This window comes from Paramisgurnus dabryanus, chromosome 11 (genome assembly GCF_030506205.2).
Source record: "Paramisgurnus dabryanus chromosome 11, PD_genome_1.1, whole genome shotgun sequence".
Classification (NCBI taxonomy): domain Eukaryota; kingdom Metazoa; phylum Chordata; class Actinopteri; order Cypriniformes; family Cobitidae; genus Paramisgurnus; species Paramisgurnus dabryanus.
In genome coordinates this window covers 1,275,723-1,297,577 of record NC_133347.1, presented here as the reverse complement: position 1 = coordinate 1,297,577, position 21,855 = coordinate 1,275,723, and the positions used below count along the sequence as shown (strand labels likewise).

The 21,855-nt window shown below is 39.9% G+C and overlaps 1 protein-coding gene across 5 annotated transcripts; it reads left to right on the top strand.

Annotated features, from left to right (window-relative positions):
- Positions 1-380: 380 nt before the first annotated feature.
- trim36 (tripartite motif containing 36) lies at positions 381-14,643 on the top strand. Of its 5 annotated transcripts, XM_065270319.2 has the most exons (11): positions 381-608; positions 1,499-1,739; positions 2,154-2,216; positions 5,570-5,913; positions 6,006-6,152; positions 6,554-6,649; positions 7,493-7,746; positions 7,992-8,113; positions 9,368-9,667; positions 11,961-12,258; positions 12,577-14,643. In XM_065270319.2, the coding sequence occupies exons 1-11, from the start codon at positions 543-545 to the stop codon at positions 12,926-12,928; spliced, it is 2,283 nt and encodes a 760-aa protein (XP_065126391.2). In that variant the 5' UTR covers positions 381-542; the 3' UTR covers positions 12,929-14,643. The 5 variants fall into 5 exon arrangements, with proteins under 5 accessions (XP_065126391.2, XP_065126387.2, XP_065126388.2 ...); XM_065270315.2 differs by lacking the exon at positions 2,154-2,216 and having other exon boundaries at positions 383-608; XM_065270316.2 differs by lacking the exons at positions 381-608; positions 2,154-2,216 and adding an exon at positions 984-1,105.
- The last annotated feature ends 7,212 nt before the right edge of the window (positions 14,644-21,855 follow it).

Genomic DNA, 21,855 nt, shown 5'->3' with positions numbered 1-21,855 from the left:
TAATTTCTACTATAAAACATTTTTGATGAGTCATACAATAAAATACTAAATTAACTTGAGGATTGTGATGATTGGACACTTATGTAGAGGTCAAGGGTCACACGCAGAGCTCTGATAAATCTGCCTTATTACTCATCATCATCATCTACTCTTCGTCACTGTCCTCTCAGTCGGATCATGGTAGTTGTAAAAAAATTATGTTAGTGATGAATTTAAATGATTTTCTGCTGTGATTTTTATTCATGTTTTAATTTTAATCGTCTGCTTTTTAACATGATCTCTATAATGTTCAGTTTCAGGTCGATCTTTGTTTATATGTAGGGCATGATGAAAGTTTCATGAGATCCGCACAAAGAACTGTCAGTCCAGCGAAGCCACACCCACAGAGAGACGGGTGGGCGGGGATTCATCTGATCCTCGAGATTCATCACGGTCCACCTTGAAAACGGCAAGCGGTCGATGACGCATGAAGTCTCCGCGAGTTGATGATAAAATAAATAAATGAGATCAATCATCTGTGATCGGTTATCTGCTGTTGTCTGATGATGTCTGATTCAGAGGAACTGACAGAGTTCGGCAGTATCGTGGAGCGTATTGAGAGAGGCGAGGTGAGCTGATCTCAGATCTGTCATATCAATATGAAATCGTTTAGATGTCAGGTGGATGCTGAGTCTCTGAATGTGTTTCTTGTGCAGGGACAGACGAATCAGTAAAAGGCCTGCATGATTTGTCACACTGATGCATTGTTATAGCGTGTGAATGTGAATGTCTTTTTCTATTCCAATAATGCACGTGTTATTGAACGAAAGTATATAAATATATATTATATACAAATTAGTAGATTGCTATCTCAATAAAATGCAAACACAATGCAAGTTTTTTTCCGCTGACACCGCCCCTTATTTAAATACTTTTGTATCGCCGCAGTGTTACTATAGTGACGGACATTGGCTCCGCCCACATTCTCTCGCGTTCATTAGTAACGGCGCGTCACGTTGTTTGATTCATTGTTCAAGTTGTTCGACTCTGTGATTAAAAGTTAAATTTATATCGCGTGTAGTTTCTATTGAATGTGTTCACGATGTCCAGGCGAAGCTCAGTATGTGTGAGTACATGAAATCTCTTAAGCTTTCTTTATTTGATTTGTTTAAGAACACGAGCAATGTGCGTTATGATCGTTTATCTGTAGCTGTAACGGGGTTAACGTGCATTATCTCACTTTTATGATAGAAGTAGAAAGTGAACGGAGACCAATGCCGGGTACATGTGAGTCAAATCCAGATTTAACGTGAAGCCCTCTTCGTTATTGCGGTAATAGTGTAGTGAAATCCGGTTTTATCAGCATTTGGACTCGATCCCTGTAACAATCCGTGTTGAGATCGAAATTACTTTCAATGGTAATTGGACCAAGCCCAGTTCTTTCTTTCTTTAATGGTCTCGATTATCATGGGAAATTATATTTCACACGATTCGACCAAACCCTGGTTTTGTTTTACAGGTGCCGATGAAGAACATTGAGCGAGAGTTGATCTGTCCGATCTGTAAAGAGCTTTTCACCCATCCGCTGATTTTACCCTGCCAGCACAGCGTCTGTCATAAATGTGTGCGCGATCTGCTGCTGCCCAATCACGATGACTCGTTCAGTACAGACGCGGGATCGGAGGGCTCGAACCCGGGCAGCCCTCGATCCAGAGTTCCCTCCCCGAGCATGGAGAGGCTGGACAGACTCGTGCGCTCAGGTAATAAAGCAGCCAGCCTTGCACTTCTCGATTAAGCTCATAAAAAAGACAAAGTCCAACATTTAACTCAGTAGTTGTATTGCTACTTTTTCTCTAGTAACAATAACAACAACAATCATAAAGATTATAAAGACTTGTGTGTAATGATTGTTTTATACTCCCTCCCTAACATGAATAATAATTGACACTAAAGACAAGATCTGCTGTTTTGCTTATGCAGATGTTATTTTAGCCCAGCAGGTAAAGGCATCCAAAGCTAGATCGATAAATGAGTTTGTTGTCTTTATTACACTGAAAAATGTGGTGTTGTTTTCATGTTTGTACAGTCATTGGTTGTGAATCAGGGTTCACTCCACTTTTGTTCACTTTTAATCATTGTTAGTTTTGTTTCACTTTTCTCTTTGTTGCTTGCAGCCTCAGTGAGGAGGTCGTTTGGAGGGCGAGGTAGATTTGGGTTACATAATTTAATTAGCTGTAGTGAGTACTCTGTCTTTAAAACCCCTTTATACGCTCTCGCTCTCTTTCTCTTCTCAACGCTAGAGCGTTTTCTTGTAGTGGACGAGTCGACCGATCGCACTGATAGCTGCAGACGAAAAGCACCATTGGCATTGCATCACCGTAGTGCTGGGTGGTTTGACAAAAAATCATGTTTTTTACGTTTTTCTGGGGGGGGGGCAGTTTTTGCCTTTATTAAACCGTGAGGTTAGGAGAGGACAGTAAAGTACAGGGAGGAGAGAGGGGTACGGGATCGGCAAATGACCACACACCGGGAATCAAACTCCGGTTGCCGAAAGTGCATAAGCCCACTACACCATCGGCTCAGACCTATCATCTTGTTTTGTGTGGGATTCTGGCGGTTTCTGGCATTACAAGCTTTTGTTAACCGTAGCAAGTTGGCATAGTAAGGTTAGGGTTAGTTGACTGCATCATGCCGGAAGAGCCGCAGGCGCATCTCAAGACGTTCTGCAATCCATTCCACTCCCTCTTGTATGCCAGGTTTTTTTAAAGTGCACCTGTTTCATTGCTAATAAAACAACGTTATTTAGTGTATTTGGTATAATGCAGTGTGTTTGTGTGGTTTATGGTTAAAAGAAACCTTATTTTCCACATACCGTACATTTTTGTAGCTCCAGATTTCACTTTCTTCCTGAAACGCACTGATTTGAAAAGCTCTGTTTCTCTGATTGGCCAGCTGATCTGTACATTGTGATTGGCCTAAATACCTCTAATGTCAGTCGGAAACGTGACGCTCCTTACTATATTTGAAAGATTCGGTTGCTAACAGGAGTTAACTTACAGGCTGTGAGTCTGAAGCGGGAGGAATTATTATAATGTCGGTCTTGTTTACATCACCAATCCCAGGAAGTAAACTGTTGCCTACAATCCGTGTGTTTGTTGTAGTCCAAGAAAAGAGATTAACGTTGGAGACGATAACTCACATAATGGTTTACTTTGGGGTTTGTACCTTTTGCATATCATTAACATGAACTAATACACACTTAAGGGCGATTTATAGTCGTGCGTAGGTCTATCCGTAGCCTGTGCGTAGCTCTGCGTAGCCTGACGCGCACCTCATAAAATTTCTAACAGCGTGTCGGCTCTACCCGGACCGCAAGCGCTGTGATTGGTCCACCAGAACCCCTCCCGTCAGGTAAAAAAAACTGTGTCATAGGTATTTCCGTTTGAGACGGTGAAAACAAAGATGAGCCAAGTTGAAGAGTGATTTAACTCAAACTGCAACATAAGTCGCTATTTATTTATTTCCATCATTGCTGGTCTTCTCAAATTATACACAACAAGTTGCTATTTCTTCTTCGTTTGTGGGTTAACTTGCTTAGCTTCTTCTTCTGTGACGACTTCTGCTGCTACTGTGGTTACACGCGTGATTACTGCCAACCAGCGGACGCGGAACCTACGCCGTTGCTGCTACGCCTTAGGACCTACGCACGACTATAAATCGCCCTTAACTTACACACCAAAGGAAATTTAAAAACATAAACCGGACCATAGGTGCTCCTTAATAATATTTACTGTGTTTGAAAAAAACCTGGTATACTGTTTGATAACCTAAATCACCCAGCACTATGTCACCGAGCAGTTTTCAGTGTTTGTCTTGTATAGAGATTATTTTGAGACATTTATGTTACGCAGAGGTGTATTTCAATGAGGGTTAGGGTTAGGGCAGGTTTCTTCTATTTTCACCGCATGACAACTCCCTTACAAAGTGTGGATGATTGAAGCTGCATTGGCCTCGTGTTAAATCCCCTCAGCACAGTCATTTAACAAGCGATAGAGAGGTAATTCTGGATGAATTTCAGAAGCTGCCCTCAAAAGCTTCTCTCGCCATCAAACTCGACCCGCAATGGTTAAGGGCCTCCCAAATACGAAGGCGTTATATATGAGTTCTCACTGATGGGCTGATGTGTGGTTTTGTAGGGGCCGGTATCTCTCTGCCCCACCACAATGACCTTGTGCTGATTGGCCTGTGTCTGGTCTGAGCGTTTATCTTTCTCCCTCTGCATTCTGAGTATCGATGCGGCAGCATCAAGTCCCAACGTGCCGTGCCCAGGGTGCCACCAGCCCCTCCCCTCCCCGAGCGACGCTGCACACTCACGGCCTAAGTACACGCTTTATTTGAATCACTCTCATTACCTGATCTGAAAGCGGGCACTCGTTCAGATCTCACCTGCCATGTTCACACCCATGGTTCTGTAACCCGCAACGTGTCGGCATGTAACCCATCTGTGCTGCATGTGTCTTACAGTGTCCTGTTGTGTGTGTGTACGTGTATTAGTTTGATGTTTGTCACTGAGAGAGTTATTTTTTTCCTCTGTTTGTTAAGTAGGGAGAAACTGCGACACTGACCTGGACAAATGCATCCTGCTGTACTTGTGTATAAAATAAAACCTTTATATCGCAGCTTTGCAATCCATTAATAGTTTGGAGGAAAGTAACCCAAAAATATGCTTTAAGGAAGATTCTTGGCTGAAAGTTTTCATTCTTGACTCACTGTGTCGAACCCAAAAAAGCTTTTTTATTTTGTAAGCTAGCCTCAGTCTGAACCGAAATAACCAAATTATCGGAGTACTTGTACTAATAGTTTGAATAAAGTGAAAACTGTATAGAATCTCAAACGTGCCGTCATGTGTGTCCGTGCCAATCAATGCGTCTTCAAGATCTTTGGACTTTGATTAAAAGGCACGAATTCCATGCAACACAAAATGCTCTCAATGCTTCCGATGTATTTTTCATATGTTTTTCTCTCTTAAACTAGCGTACGGTGTTACTGCATTTATTGCCAAAGATGTTTTATCTTGACCTCAATTGCACTATTCATTATGACGAATTTATTCTTTTAATGCCAAATTTAAAATGGTTGAAAATCTCCTCTTGTCCAGATCACTGTCAGGTTTTGATTCTGTCTACCATTCTGAAACTTTGTGTGTCACCACTTTTGGTCACTAGTGCTTATGGGGATAGTTTACGTAAAAATGAAAATCCAGTCATCATGTTGTTCAGAAACCTCAGAGTTTCTTTCTTCTGTTGAACACACAAGAAGACATTTTAATAAACGATGGTAAGCACACAGGTGACCGTACCCTTTGACTTCCATAGTAGAAAAAGACGAATCTTATGGAAGTAAATGAGCACTGCCATCTATGATATAAAAGATTTTCTTTTGTGTTCAACAGAAGAAAAAAAATCACACTGAGGTTTAGAAGAACATGTGGGTAAAGAAATGATGATAGGATTTTAATTTTTTAGGTGAACTATTCCTTTATTAAGTGCGTGTGCCTCCTCTTATGTGACTGTTCATTTAAATAAATCAGGATCCATCTCTTCTCCCGGATGGAGACGTTCTTCCGTTACTCCTCGTGTTACCACATTTCCGTGTCCCGGGTGCCAGCATGACATCGATCTTGGGGAACGAGGGATCAGCATGCTCTTCCGCAACTTCACACTTGAGAGCATCGTGGAGCGCTACAGACAGGCGGCCCGTGCGGCGGTGGCCATCATGTGCAACATGTGTAAACCACCAGTTCAAGAGGCCACCAAAAGCTGCATGGACTGCAAGGCCAGCTACTGCAATGAATGCTTCAAGATGCACCACCCTTGGGGAACGCCTAAAGCCCAGCACGAGTACGTGGGGCCCACCGCCAACTTCAGACCAAAGGTATGAACGCTCATCGGCCGGCTCTAGTTTTGTGTCGCTTGCCACGTTTTCTCAATGAAAACTGTTTGACGTGTTCTTGTTCTCGTTCCCAGGTGTTAATGTGCCCTGAACACGAGATGGAGAAAGTCAACATGTACTGCGAGGTGTGTCGACGACCGGTGTGTCACCTCTGCAAGCTGGGCGGATCTCACGCTAATCACAAAGTGACTTCCATGAGCAGTGCCTACAAGATCCTTAAGGTGGGTCAGATTAAACAATCGGCGACGTGTCAACAGAAGAACATCAGGCCGCTCCTTTCACGTCTCTGTTTGTCTATTGAAAGAGCTCATAAAGAATTTATGCCTGAACCAAAAACCCTCGCTATCGTATTTCTGGTGAATGGGTCTATGCGAGGCGGGGCTCGGTGGGGCTTTGGTCTCTAGTAAAGCCGATCTTCTGAACGACAGACGGGAGGTCAATGACCCAGAAACATCTGCCGACTTGAAACTTGCGCCTCATTCGTTTTTAATGGCGCCTGCCATCTCTGTTGTATGATGTTATGTTGAGATCAAAGCTTTTATTCCCCCTATCGAGCGTCTCGTCACTGCCTGGAAAAGATTTCTAGTGTGTGTCCTGATGCACTTTACTTGTCTGTTAACAGGAGAAGCTGTCGAAGAGTATCCATTACTTAATAAGCAAAGAGGACCAAGTGAGGGTTCAGATTTCTGAGCTGGAGGTGTTGATTCATCAAACTGAGGTAAACAGCTTGTGGCACTGCAGCAAGAATCCTATCGTCTTTGTTCATAACGGCACGGTTTCATGATTATTTTGCCTTTTTAATTACCCTTTCAATCGGGTTATACATGGAAATATTCTGAACACGTGACTCGATAAAATCCACTGCTGCTGACTTTGCACAGAACTGCGCTGACTGCGAATAATGTGGGCCATTGATTCAGCTCACATTTACAGTTTACACGGTTGCAAAGAGCTTTACAAAACGACCTAATGTCATATACACGTAAAACACTATCAAACAGAGAAAATTAGCATAGCTGCTGTTCATAGCTTTTTGGGTAGAGGATTAAACCAAACTGGTACAATAATGTTTACATGTTTCAGAAAAGCCTAACCCAGGAGTATCAAAGCAGCTTAACAGTGAAGGCAGGGAAATATGGTTTTAGAAAAATACATTAGCTGTACCAACCACGAAAAGAATCGGCTGATATGTTCATAGCGCTTTTAAACAAAACTGTGCATCATTTTGTTCATAGTATTTATTAGCAGTACTAACTGTAAAAATAGTTGAAGTTGGGAGCATTCATTTTAAAGTGACATTAAGCAAATATGCTTAGGTTTCATATGATGTGTTCATTAGTGATGCTTATTGTACAATGACAACATCACAAATTCCTTTAAAACTGAAAACATCCGAGAGCGTCTGCAAGAACGTTTGTGTGGCTAGTTTACTCTTTACTGCTGAAAGCGTCATCACTTGCTTTTTCATGTAACTGAGACATTTTGACGTTGTGCATGCATCTAACCGTGTGTCTGTATGCGCAAACGTATTTATTTTAACAACAAGCTTTTCTTCTTGCAGGAAAGCGGACAGCTCGCAGAGCGACGCGCCAACGAATGCTTCGAACGACTCTTTGAGATCCTTCAAGAAAGAAAAAGCGAGATGTTGCGTTCCATCGAGCAGTCGAGGACCCTGCGCGTGGAGCGTCTGCGTGCTCAGGTGGAGGGCTATCAGGGGATGCTGGAGAACAGCGGTTTGGTGGGCTACGCACAGGAAGTTCTCAAGGAGACCGATCAGTCCTGCTTCGTGCAGACGGCTAAACAGCTTCACGTCAGGTTGGGTCACTTTAGTTTATCTTAAATCTACAGTCTTTGTTTGTTTTATATCTGGGCTGATTTAGTTACGTTGAGATACAGTTTGGCCTCGTGCCTGTAATCCACGGTCCTTGTGTTTCTAGATTTAAAGCCCTACGTCTAATTCTGTCTCGTTTAATCCTGAATCGTTCACTAAGCGGCTTTTGACATTCACTTTTTCACACTTGATTCTGAATGAATGAATTAACATTATGATTTGTCGACAGGATTCAGAAAGCCACAGAGTCACTGAGGACGTTCCAGCCGGCGGCGAACCCATCGTTTCAGGAGTTTCTTCTGGACGCGACCGGGGCTGAAATCTCACTCAAGGATCTCAGCTTTGGGGGTGGTGAGAATAAAAAACACTTTCACAGACTTCAGAAAGTTATTCAGAGAGCTCCAGATTTACAGATCAGCAGAAGCGTATGCATGATAAACACATAAATATATTGGTTGTAGTTAAGTCTGGTCCTGCTGATCTGTTGTTAGTAATGACTGTCGTCCTTAAACTGTGAGGTTAGTCAGTGAAGGCTCACAGCGACCACAAGAGGCTCAGCGTGTCATCATCCTCAACTTTGCTTTGCTATGCTTTTAAAATCAGAATGAAGTTCCTGCATTAGTGAAGTCTCTCCATGCGTTTAATGGACGCTTGATGTAATCTTCATGTTACTGGATAGTTAATGTCATTTGGTAAATTGTTGGCAGGGCAAAGCTTTTTTTTAAATCATTTGCTTTAATTCTGCTGAACTTGAATGTTTTCAGCATGACTCATTTTTACTTTCACTCTGTGAGTGTTTTTTTGTATTTTCTGCTCAGCATCTCATCGTCTTGCTCTTCTGTTTGGCTAAATGCGTCTCCTGTTGAGATCAATAGCTGCTTGTTCATGGGCAAATGTTCTCGGCTTCCAGTCCGGCCTCTTGGCAGACTGATGGACGGCGTTTTTTTCCGGTGCCAAGCGCAACTTTATCCCATCGCTCTCTGTGTCACATGTTTGTGTTTGATGGCTTAGAGAGATTTTTTTTAGAGACAATGATGGCAAACTACCTGGAGAATTATGGGATGTTTAAACAATGAACCTTTTAATTTCATTGCACTAGCGGTGCAAAAGAACATTGGTTCAAATCCAGGGAACACGCATACAAACTATGTATAGCTTTTAATGCATTAACTCACTTCCAAAATCCATAAATGTGAAGACTTGAAGCATTTGTTTCAGTTTTGTCCAAGAAGAACGACTGCAGTTTGTCTGTTTTATAAAATGAATCGCCCATCATTGAGTTCACATCAGTGTTTCAGTAGGAGTAACACTTTGAAATCATATTTTATAACTTCTGCATGTAAAACTAAACATTGCACAATGTCTGAATCAAGAGTGAATGGCTTGTATGATACTATGATATGTGCAATATTTATACCGTATCCTAACAGCTCCTATACTGCTAATGCCTTCTGCACCTTTGAATCAGTTTTGACATTTTTTATCCATTGTACGACTTTATCATAAATCCTAAGCTTATAGTGTTGATCAAATGAGCAAGCGGAACGGTGAATGCTTTCAATCAAAACCTTTAACACACAATGTTCATTTTCTCCTTCCTGTCAGTTCCTGACCCTCCCGTGATCGATCTGTCCCGTTCACGTGTTTACAATGAAGGTCTGATCCACTGGAGGCTGTCTGAAGACGCTGTGCCATCAGACCGTTACGTTGTAGAGTTCAGAAGTTTGAGCGGTGAGGACGGAGAGCCGGACTGCTGGAGGACGTCTGAGCCCGTGTTTGGCAGCAGTACGGTCGTCTCCGATCTCGACAGCGACTGTCGATACGTCTTCAGAGTGAAGGTCTGTCGTAATGACGTCTTCAGCCCGTGCGGTCCTGAGGTGATTTTTCACACCCCTCCAGCGCCAGGTAAGAGTATTTACACACAGTATTAATTTATTTTGCTGTCATTGCTCTATTCACCTTTGATAATCGAAGAGACGTGTGATCGGCTGTGACCACAGCAAACATTCTGAGATTTTCTCCTTTAAGACTACAGTATCACCGCCTCTTTTCTGTGATGGACAGAACTAAGAGAGACATTACCCCTGGTTTTGCAGACAAGGGTTAAGGCTACTAGTCCTAGACTAAAACACATGTTTGAGCTGTCTTTACTAAAAAATATTAATTTGCAGTGACAGATCTTGAAATAACCAGTAACACATTTTTATTTAATAAAATGCTTAAACCTCTTAATTTAACTAAGGACTAGTCCTGGCTTTAGCTAAGCCTTGTCTTTTAAATCAGGCCTAAAAGTCAAATCTGACTTAAGAAAATGTAGTAGTTGAGGAATCGCTTCATTTGCTGAAGCTGATGTGTAAGACCGTGTTACCAAGGACCTGTCACATACTTTTTGGATGAACCTTTGCTTAACGTCTGTACACATTCTGTGTTGCTTTTACGTCTAATCCATACAATGAGCTGAGCGCTACGTTCAGTTCTGAGAGACCGTATGGAGCTGACAGCCTGAATGAGCTGAGCACAAACAATACCCTGTTCTGAAACATAAACAATTCTTGAAAACAAAGGAGAAACCAACAATACACAGATAAGTGAGGTGTCTCATGTGTGCAGCTCATTCACGCTTCAGTTATCTGCGCTCAGAGAGTTTAAATCGAGAGAGATGCCCATCCAAGACACACAGAATGGGTACAGCGAGGTTCTTTCAAACAAGTGCTAGTCGATTAAAAAAACATCGCTAATAAGCTTTAAAAGTCACCTAAATCTAGCAATAAAGTTGACGGTCAGACATTTTCCATTACATGAGCAAGAAAACCACACAGAGAAAACAAAAACCATCAAATCAGGAAAAATAAAATGATTAATTTATGATTCATTTGATTATTATCATTATTATTGCAGGAGCATCAATAAAAAAACTTTAAATATTAATATTGCCAGTCTTGCTTTGTTTTATATGTTAGTTTGACAGGAAAGATGTATTATCACCTTAAAATAATTTTTTCATCTAATTTTTAATTTTGCTTAAGTTTATTTTATAGCCCTTTAAAAACAAAATAAATATTGACCAAAGAACAGTATTCTATAATGAAAGTGGTTTTAATTTATTTTATCATTTTGATTATTTTTTTTTAAATTGTCAGTAAAACCCTTCCATATTTTACAATATAGATTGCTTTTAAGCAGTTTGCAGTATGAACAGGAAAATACCTCGGTTATAAAGTTTGTAATTAAAATAAATATCCAAGTGTTCTACGTGTAAGGAATAATTTACGAAGTGCTGTTGAATTATTCAAATATCATATTATATAATGTTTTATAAATGAGGATATACATCAAACACAAGTCACAATTTAAATGTGTTCTACACTGCAATGTTACCTTAGTACCATGAGGTGGCGATGGAGTCAAAAGTACCTCAGTGATTCTCAATCGGGGGGCCGAGGCTCCTCATCAACCTTCCAAGAGGGCCTCACGATGACTTACATCTACATTTAGTCATTTAGCAGAAGCTTTTGTCCAAAGCGACTTACAAATGAGGTAAACCATAGAAGCAATTATAGCATCACAAGAACAGCGATACATAAGTGCACTGGAAATAGTCTCATCAAGTCCAACACAGTAGACATAGACAAGGGTCGGTTAGTACAATTTTTTTTTTTTTGCATTTACAAGAGTGGGCGGTGCTGGCAACAAGCTCTGTGAAGCTAAGCTGATCATCAATGACTTAAGTTATTTTATAAAGACCAGCATTAGAATAAGCTAAAACACAAAAATAACCACGCTAAAATATCTGAAATTTTTGGTTGACATAGTCATCTGTCTATTTCTGTCAATCATTCGTATTGTATTGGTACAATTTGTGAGTGGGGGGCTTCAAATATTGTTGTGGACAATTGGGGGCCTTAAAGTGAAAACGGTTTAGAACCTGGAGGCAGATGTATGGATACTCTATCCAGTCATGGACATTGGCTGAAAATGAATTATAAATAATTTTACCACAGGGACATTGAATGTTTATTCCGATGTTTTACGGGTGATGATTATTTTTCTTCACACCTGACCTGTCAAATGTCTTAAAATAACCACCAGAGCAATCAATGTTTGTGTGGGAAGAAGAAGAAGAATTGTGATTCCATTTGTGTGTAACTTGTTGTATCATAACCTCACTGATGTTAATAATTGCGTTTCTGCCCGTCAGTGTTTGGCTTTCTGTTTAACGAAAGATGCGGATTCAATACTGAGCGACTGCAGCTGAGCAAACCCAGGGATTCGGTGGAGAGCGCAGCTGGAATGACTTTACTTCTGGCTGCTGAACGCGTGCAGACAGGAAGTTACATCTGCCTTGACTACATCACTGGAGATACGGGCATCTCGCATGGACGCCATTACTGGGCTTTCCGTGTGGATCCCAATTCATACATGGTGAAAGTGGGAGTGGCATCTGACTCCAAACTAACAGAGTGGTTTCATAACCCCCGCGAAACCAGCAGTCCCCGGTGAGAACACACACACGTCTCAGGCACACAAGTCTCACACACACATCGCACGCACATCACACACACACGCGTCTCACATACACACCAATTCTCTGTGTGTGTCTCTGAGAGAGAGAGAGAGAGGGAGTGAACAATACTCTGACAATGAAAACAATTTTTTTCAATTATTTTATTTAGTTATTTTTATTCTTTTAAATGTTAATGTTTGCGATGGTAAACTATTATCAAAGAGAGAAGAGGTTTTTTTGTTAGAACTATATAAAGCCCACTAATGCATGCCCTGTCTGAGGTGTTTTATGGTTTATTTGTGCTTTATAGGTACGATCATGACAGCGGCCATGACAGCGGGAGCGAGGACACCTGCTTGGAGACGTCACAACCCTTCACTTTGCTCACTGTGGGCATGGGAAGGATTTTTATTCCCAAAGCCTCAATCACTGCTTCCTCAGGGGATCAGGGCAACCGCGTCCTCCCCATGCCACAGAGAATTGGAGTTTGCCTGGACTACGATGCTGGTCGTGTCTTTTTCTATGATGCTGACACCATGCGGTGCCTGTTTGAGAGACAAGTGGAATGTTCTGGTACCATGTACCCGGCGTTCGGGCTCTTGGGCGGTGGGGCGATTCATCTGGAGGAGTTTATCACGGCCAAGCGGTTGTCATACATGTGAAAGTGTGTTTCGGATGCTGGTTTCATGCTTCTAAATAACAGCCAATCGTTATGCGGTCGGTGAGTCTGATTTGTGAGCTGAGTTCAACTTAAGACCCACGTGCCTTCGACAACATCAGCCACGTATCCACACAACACATCATCAGGTCTTGTGAAAAAACGCATGCAACGCAGGGGCACTTTAATACACAGTCACGTAACGCAAAGCCTCACGTTGACACTTTCTGAATCGTGTGCACGTACACCATGTTTTATTCTTTCATAGTTTACATTCAGTTAAATGATCTTAAAAACAAGGGTTTCAAAGTTTTACACCGTATGACAAATCACACCTGAACCTGATAGTTGAGTTGTGCACTATTTAACTTTCTCTTTCTTTCTTTCTTTCTTTCTTTCTTATTTTTTATTAATGTAGCAGCACCTGCAGCACTAAGCATTATTACACCGTTAAATGTTTCAAACTCCTGTGTTCAAAATTTGGTGCTCAGCGTAACCAAAATCTGATTTATATTAGGCAAGTTATAACACCTTTACTATGCACTGTCTTTGACGTGGCTGATATCTTGACTTACCTTAACTAATATGGCCTTACTGAATAACTACAGACAGATTACTGGCTAGAAAGAGAGTTTTAGTCATTCATTCATCAGTGGGTCTGCAGACAAAGCGTCTATAGCTTTTAAGCTACCTCTTATTTAAATCTTTGATTAATCAAAAGTGTGTTGTGTTGTTGTACGGCACTACTAGACTTGTTTTATTTTGAACTCCTTTGGAGAAAACCTCAAAGATGCTGATGCGGTTGATTATTGAAGATCTGCATCATCTTCAAGCGAGACGTCTCATCGTTTCACATCTGAAGCGCAGGTTTGAGTAACATTTTAAAGGGACACTACACTTTTTTGAAAATATGCCCATTTTCCAGCAAACTTTAAAAAAAAAGAGCTAATTTTCAAAAAAAGTGGAGTGTCCCTTTAAGGACACATCATACTACTGATGAGTGCGATATACTGGACATTTATTTCCCTCTTGGTCAATCTCATGAATTATTTTTAGCAGTAAAAACAATGTAATCCTACAAATGGACATTTATAATTGTGTGGTCACACTATGTTATGTCTGTTTATGAGCAACCCATGACTACTTTAAATAATTAAGGTTATACGTGTGTGAGATCATTTAAAAAGTGATGTATAATTAATATCTGTGTGGTGTTTCCAAATCTCCTGCTAAACTGAGATGATTGTGTGTGACTATCTGTAATATTTACTCGTTCCTTTTCTCCTCCTTGTCCTCACACGGTCACCTTCAGAAAGCTTGCACTGGATGTTTTTTGCGGTTGTGATTGAACATTAATGTTTTGGGAACCTGTAACCAAATGCTTTGCTTGTTTCGTATAAATGTTCGACTGAGTCTCCTATGAACTGTTGCGGTTTGTAGCGTATGAGTGTGACAGTGATCTGAAGTCAATAGTTAAGGGAAAACTTTGTTATTCACTGGTAAACTAACCACTTTAGTTCTCAAGCGTGCACTTTAAAGCATGTAAGCTCGTGGGCTTGATGCAAGTAGATTTAAAGCAGTTGTAATAACATTTTAAACACAGCTGGCGCTGGATATGATGCTTTAATGGAAATAAGTTAATTGTCAACTGTCTTGATGATTTTATTTTGAATGTAGTGTGTTTTGTTTTTGGATAAAAAATAAATGACTGTCCTTTTAGTTGTCTTGTCACTTATTTGTTCAGTGTTTAGAGGTCGGGGGTAACTGAATTGTTTGCATCTTTAACAGAATTTTCTAGCAGTGATTGAAAAACTAAACTAAAGGCTGTCTGTACGTCAATGGCTCCAGCAGGAAGGGTTAACTAAATCTATACGATAAATTAGTTAACAAGTCTTAAACGGAAGGCTGCAGCTTTCCGAAAGAGAAACGACCACCACTTGTGTCGCAACTGTAAGTCCCGCCTCCCTAACCCGCGTCGCTTTATGATTTAACGACCTCATGCGGCGTCGCAAAAACCGACAAGCGGATGACGTCAAAGTACCACGAGAGCGATTAAGAAACCTTAAGGAGAAGTCTAAATTCGCATCGCTCTCGCGGTACTCTGACGTGAGCTCTCTGTCAGTTCTTACGGCGCCGCATGAACTCAAACACACCTTTTGTCTTTTCTTGTTAACGTGCCATGTACAGGCGGTAACGAAGCGCCAAACTTAAGCCTTGTCAACTTGACACGACAGACCGGTAAGTGAGAGAAACCAACAGATATGTGCACAAAATAGGAGACAAATCGCGAAACACTGATTCAGAGACAGTGTACTTTTGAAATACATCATAGTCTCATATATGTACAGTTACTTGTTTAGATAAACTACCAACTCGTGTAGTGGAATATCATAACATGTGCTATTTGTGTCCTCACGAGTTGAAAACGCTCTTGAATTATCCAAATCATGTTTATATGTAAATCTAGCGATTAGCAGACGTTTGTATAAGGGTTAAATTATATTGAGGGGTGGGAGTTTTAGGCAAAATAAAATGACCAAACTAATAAAGTGAAACAAACGTGTGGCAGGCAAAAACTAAAGGTAGACATTATTAGAAACAAGTCGAAGTTTATCACGAAGTATTGTCTCAATTAATGTGTAAAGTCGACAACAATTGTATATTGTCAGTTCAGGTGACAGAAACAGCTCTGACTGACTGCACCACGGGTGGGTTAGTAGTGAGATTCAGTATTGTGTTAGTCTACTATCTAGTTGTTCAGTGAGAGCATGTTGTTGTCTTCTTGTTTATATGTCACGCATCATTGTGTTATTTGATCAGGTGACAGATCTGTAGTCCTACAAGGTTGCAGCTCAGGCAGATTGGCAGGTGAAGACCCAGGGTCACAGGTGAGGCCTATTGATTATAAGAAGCATGAAGAGCTCAGATGCAAAACCCTCCAAGTGCTTTCTTGTAAATGAGCATTTGAATGACTCTTAATGGAAGCTAATCTTGGTACATGAATCAATTCAAATTGAGGTGAAAGGTATAGGGACTGTCAGTTATTGTCAATTTGAGGTTCCAAATATCCCTAATCTAAAGAATGGTTGTCCAGCATCTAAAATTGGGCCGCACACAAAATCTTTGCCAGGTGGGTGGGGTGGACCCCTATTCATAAGCTTTTGCTTCTTGGAAGTCCATTTTTCATAATAGAATACAATTGATTTTCCTGATCAGTGTTGGGCAGGTCATTTTTTTTGTGTAACTACTTTGAAGTTGTTTAACATCCTTGGTAAGATATGGAATATAATGGTAGTGATGCCACCAAGATGGGGTGCAGTCAAAGATTTTCTCTTCCCCATTCTCTCGTGTTAGTCTTGATGTTGGCTGATGCAACATAAGTGGTTCTAGACACCGTGAAACGCTTGGAAATGGCAATAAAGCCTTCCCCCTTAATTATCATGAGCCTCCACTATCTTCTTTCTGATTTCCTTTGTCTTTTGCATGGTGAGTAAGTAGTCTCTCCCAATAATGTGTTCAAGTGTCCTGTTCCTTGAAATCCTTTATGCTGATTGAATGCTCAGGTGTGGTTTGAAAGCTAATTGATTAATTGGGTGTGTTTTAAAAGCAAAAATTCACACAGGGGCTAATATTTTTGACCACCCAATTTTCACTATATTTGATATATTATTATTATTATTACTACTTTTATTATTTCTTCCATTTTATTTTGTATTCCAAAATGTACCAAAAGCTACTAAATAGCATTGGTGAATGTTTGAATATATCAAGTTTTATCAATGCTGGAAACATTGGAAAGATCTTTAGGAAAATGTTCCAAAATTCCTGGGGGGCTAATCATTTTGGCCTAAACTGTATTTGTTTAAATGTAACAAATAACAGTGTCAACATTTTTCTCTGTACTTAAAACTGAAGAATCTCTTGAGATTTAACTTCACTTTAACCCTATAACTGTCACCGCCCCTTTTGAGTGGGGGGGGGGGTGAAAAGGTGATCTGCACGTTAAAATTACTATAACTCTGGCATTCTTTGGTTTAGAAGCAAAATCTTGGTCTCCTTTTAAAGAAGACAATTTATAGTTTTACAATGAGGTGTTTGAAGTTGTGAATATTAAATTACAAAATAGTTATACCCGTTTAAATTTATTTGAAATAATAAAAATAATGCAATAAAGTATATACCCTCTAATCAAATGTATATAAAAATGTAAATGTTTTACTCTCGAAACACCACAAAAATAAAGACACAAGTCTCAACTAGTTCTGAACCAAATTTTAAGTGAAAATAACAAAAAATGAAGTTTGTCACACTTTTAGTGGTTTTACCAACAAAAGCCACTAGGTGTCAATGGTTAGTTGCATTATCTTGTCACAAATTAATAAATTACTTTCTCTGCATTGTTTTTAATGCAAAAAGGTTTTGAAATATGAAAACTACATTCTTAGAGCTTTCCAACGATATATAGGTTGTCAAGATTTTTGAAGATTCATAGATTAATTTTGAAGAATATTAGAATTATGAATATATACAAATTCATATATACTCCTACAGGGTCAGTGACAATTAACAAAATGACTGTCACTACTAAATTTCCATCATCAAATGGCCTTGAAATATGAAAACTACATTCCTAGAGCTTTCCAACAATATATAGTTTGTCGAGGTTATTTCAGGTTAATGGGATATTTCCAAATAAATATGTCATAACACCTTGGGCCCACCAGTTGGTCTATAGTTTTCCAACGGTATATAGTTTGTCAAGATTGGTGTAAGTTTAGACTATGTAATTGTTTTAAATATGTAATGCCAAACGTCCCACCTGTGGGACAGTGACAGTTATAGGGTTTTAAACTATTGCATTAACAAAATTTAGTTGCATAAGCATTGTTGTTGTTAACTGCTGCACATCTGTGTCAACCAACTTCCGGTACCCAGAAACCGGTATTTCTACCCAGGATCCACAGTCAATTTTTAGGTTTTGCGTTAGAAAAATGTCACCCCAAAAGTTTTCAATGGGGTAGAGATCAGGGATTGAGCTGGCCACTCCATAACCTCAATCCTTTTTGTCTGGAACCAAGATTTTGCCCTCTTGCTTGTGTGTTTAGGGTTGTTGTCTTGTTCTAACACACATTTTAGGGGCATTTCCTTTTTGCCAAAGGGCAACATAATCTCTTCAAGTATTCTGATGTATTCAAACTGATCCATGTCCCTTGTATACGATAAATAGGCCCAACATGGTAGTATGATTAAATGGATTTGAAGTACTTTAGGGTACCATGGCCTCGTTTGAAATGGCTCTGCTTGGATGTGATGTTTGTTTTCCACAGATAATGTCTCATAACACACATTATTATACAATGAAAAGAGATTGATGACAGTGAAGCTTTCTACTGCCTATTCATTCCGTATGCAGATCATTTGAAATGACAAATGTTATCATCTGTACAACAGACTCAATATAATGCTTGTCCGAGTGAAGAACATTTGAGAACACGGAGACACAAAAAGTGCTTCTCGATTCTTATTTGTGCATCCTTGCCTTTTTTCCATGCGAGGACGTAGGAGACGAAGCATTAAGTGAAATGGTGTACGGTATCCTCTTTTCTCACTCTCTGTATAGACGGTTTCATCGGATGCCGCGCGTTGTCGCGGGTTTGCGTCTGGTCGGAACTTCTGGTTTCTGTTTGTTTAAAGGTCTGACTGGTGGCTAAAATGAACTCTGGAACAAATACCTCGTCAAAAATAACAAATGTTTTGGTTTCCTAAAGACAAGGGGAGACGGCGATCATGAATCACAACTATGTGAAGTGAGGTATGGCAACCGGTTTGAAGTTAACATTGTATGCATTATAGTACACAGTAACATTAGCTCAGTGTAGTTTTTGATACGCTTTAGCTATGAAATATGAAGTTAGGCAATCTACATGTTTATTTTGCTTGTTATCAGAAATAAACTACTCTAAAAGTACTTTGTTGTTATTGATTCTTAGAGGAGTTTACCGGAAGTTACGTGTGGTCCACAAAAGCCGCTTGTTGAGGGCTGAATCCGAAACCGCATACTGCCATACTATATAGTATGCAAAAAGCAACAGGCGTAAGAATAGTATGTCCGAAACCTCAGTATACGTAAAAGGGTAGGTGAGAATTAGCGGGAATTTGGACTATTTCTCGCGAGATTCAGAGGCACGTGTACTTAAAGGAATAGTCTACTCATTTTCCATATTAAACTATGTTATTACCTTAACTAAGAAGAGTTGATACATCGCTCTATCATCTGTGTGCGTGCACGTAAGCGCTGGAGCGCGCTGCGACACTTCGATAGCATTTAGCTTAGCCCCATTCATTCAATGGTACCAATCAGAGATAAAGTTATCTTTTATGGCGTAATAGCACTTTTGGGAGTACTTCGACTCGCCTGAAAAGTCCGCTCCCCTTCTCACTCTCATAATGGGAGAGGGAGGGTGTTACTGCGCCGAGTCGAAGTACTCCCAAAAGTGCTATTACGCCATAAAATATAGTTCCTCTTTTAAATCCGCTTAGAAAAGCGCTACGTTTTATTTTGTACCACCAAACTTGCTCGTATAACTACTCGTCTTAAATAGGAAAAACGTTGATGTGTTTGGTCACTTCTAACTTAATCAGAGGTGGGAAAAGTAATAAAATATTGTACTCAAGTAAAAGTAAAGTTACTGGTCTAAAAATCTACTCAAGTAAAAGTAAAAAGTAAATCATTTTAAACTTACTCAGAGTAAAAGTTACTTTTTTACAGCGGGGAGAGGTGGAGGATTCTAGTGTAGTTCAAAAATGACAAGGGAATATAAATCTTAAACTAGTTGTTTTGAATTGTAGGAACATCTTTACAATTAAAGTGCAATAACAAAAAGTTAATAAAATAAAAAGCTTTTTTAAACTAAGAAACATTTATGGAATTGTTTAATGATTTTTACATGTGAGTTAGGCACTTTTGAAGGTGGTCAGCAGCTGGTAAATACAATCACTATAGTAAGGTTGTAATTGATGTATTGCTGGTAACATACATTATTTTTTTAAAGTTTAAATGAGCTTATAATGAGATGAGTGCCATGGCTATATACTTTTGACACGTTTATTGTCTTCTAGCTTTCCTGACCTGGGTACCTAATGTCAGACCTTTCTTCTTCTTCTTCTTCTCTCTCTCTCTCTGCAATGTCTAATGCCCTTCGCATTCTCGAGGACGTTCTGAAGTTGTGTTTGACTTGACGCAAAGCTGCTATAGACCTCGGAAGATAATGCGCATGGTATTAAAAATGCGTTGTGCAAATGAGCGGTAAAAAACTGGTCGTTTCGTACTAAAGAGCATGAATCCTACACTCGCTTCGCGTCAGTGGAAAGTGGTCGCTTAAATATGACCAGGGGTTTCTTTCATAAGATTTTAACTGAGGCGGGTCTGCGTTAGCGTGCGCCTGTCTCGTCCGTCTCTATGGTTCTTTTTGCGCGTTCCGCCGCCCATCAATCATCCGTTGCGCGACTTTATCACCTTGCTTTTTAAAATATTTTTTTACTCAGTAACGGATATGATTTAAAATGTAGCGAAGTACAATACTTTAAACAAAACATACTAAAGTAAAAGTACAGATTTTAAAAACTACTCAAAAAAGTAAAAGTACACAAAAAACTACTCAATTACAGTAACGTGAGTAAATGTAATTCGTTACTTTCCACCTCTGAACTTTATCTCTGATTGGTACCATTGAATGAATGGGGCTAAGCTAAATGCTATCGAAGTGTCGCAGCGCGCTCCAGCGCTTACGTGCACGCACACAGATGATAGAGGGATGTATCAACAATTCTTAGTTAAGGTAATAACATAGTTTAATATTGAAAATGAGTAGACTATTCCTTTAAGTATTGTCCGAAACCGCCTACTTACTGAAAATGTAGTAGAGGAATCAGCACGTGAACAGAGTAGTACGTCCGAATCCTCAGTATCCATAAAATCAGTAGGCGAGAAATCCCCGGATGCCCTACTGAGTTCGCCCAGATTCTGAAGCGTGCATCGGATGGACACTTCTATCCCAGCTTTCCCATGATGCCACGGGAAGCAAAGCAATCGACCGGAGACCAGCCAATCGGGTGATTTCGATACACACACAGGGCTGTTCCTCAGCACCCTGACTTCACGCACAGATCCAGGATATACCACAATTAAAGTGCTCAGCTGATTCATGAAAATAAAGCTGTAGAATTGTCACAGCTGTGTTGAGCTGACAGTAAATATGTGATGGTTTGTTAGAAAAATACATTTGAATAAAGTTTTGTTTCATATGGGATTCACTTCTATACGTTTTCATGTATTGTGATGGTTTTATTCATTCATTTTTTTATTCATGTTTCATGTTGTTTTAAGTAAATACAAGAGATTGCTTCACTAAAATGTATATAATCACATTGCCTGCATTGTCTAGTTTGTATTCAAGCACAGCTGTCCTCTGACAATCGATATTAAATTTCAATCTGCTTGTTTTACTTATTTTGTCCACTACAAAATAATGTGTAATATATCTGTAACACTGTTACAGATCAAGTTACTGATGTAAGTTACTAACCTGTCCCTCATACACACGCATACGTTTTCATGTCCGTTATTAGGTTTGTTTAAGTTTATGTAGAACCAACAGCTGGATGACATCAAAGTACCGTGAGAGCGATTCCAGAAATCACACGGAGAACTCTGATTTCGAGTCGCTCTCGCGGTATTGAGATGTCAATCTCCTGTCGATTCTTGTGGTTCCGCATGAACTCGAACAAGTCTACTACATCATATGTCGCATGATAACGTCAACATGGCGAATGCTGTCCATACTTAACGCGAACGTAGGTACTGTCTTAGCGCACGGTCCCCCCCCAAAAAAAACCTTCCCTTCCCAGACCTGTTTACATAAAATTGTAAAA

Excerpts from the sequence above, each read along its gene's own strand:
- trim36 (XM_065270319.2), top strand. The coding sequence starts at position 543 with ATGATGTCTGATTCAGAGGAACTGACAGAGTTCGGCAGTATCGTGGAG. Across the intron at positions 6,650-7,492 it reads TGTTGATTCATCAAACTGAG|GAAAGCGGACAGCTCGCAGA; the intron begins GTAAACAGCTTG and ends TTCTTCTTGCAG. Across the intron at positions 7,747-7,991 it reads GCTAAACAGCTTCACGTCAG|GATTCAGAAAGCCACAGAGT; the intron begins GTTGGGTCACTT and ends ATTTGTCGACAG.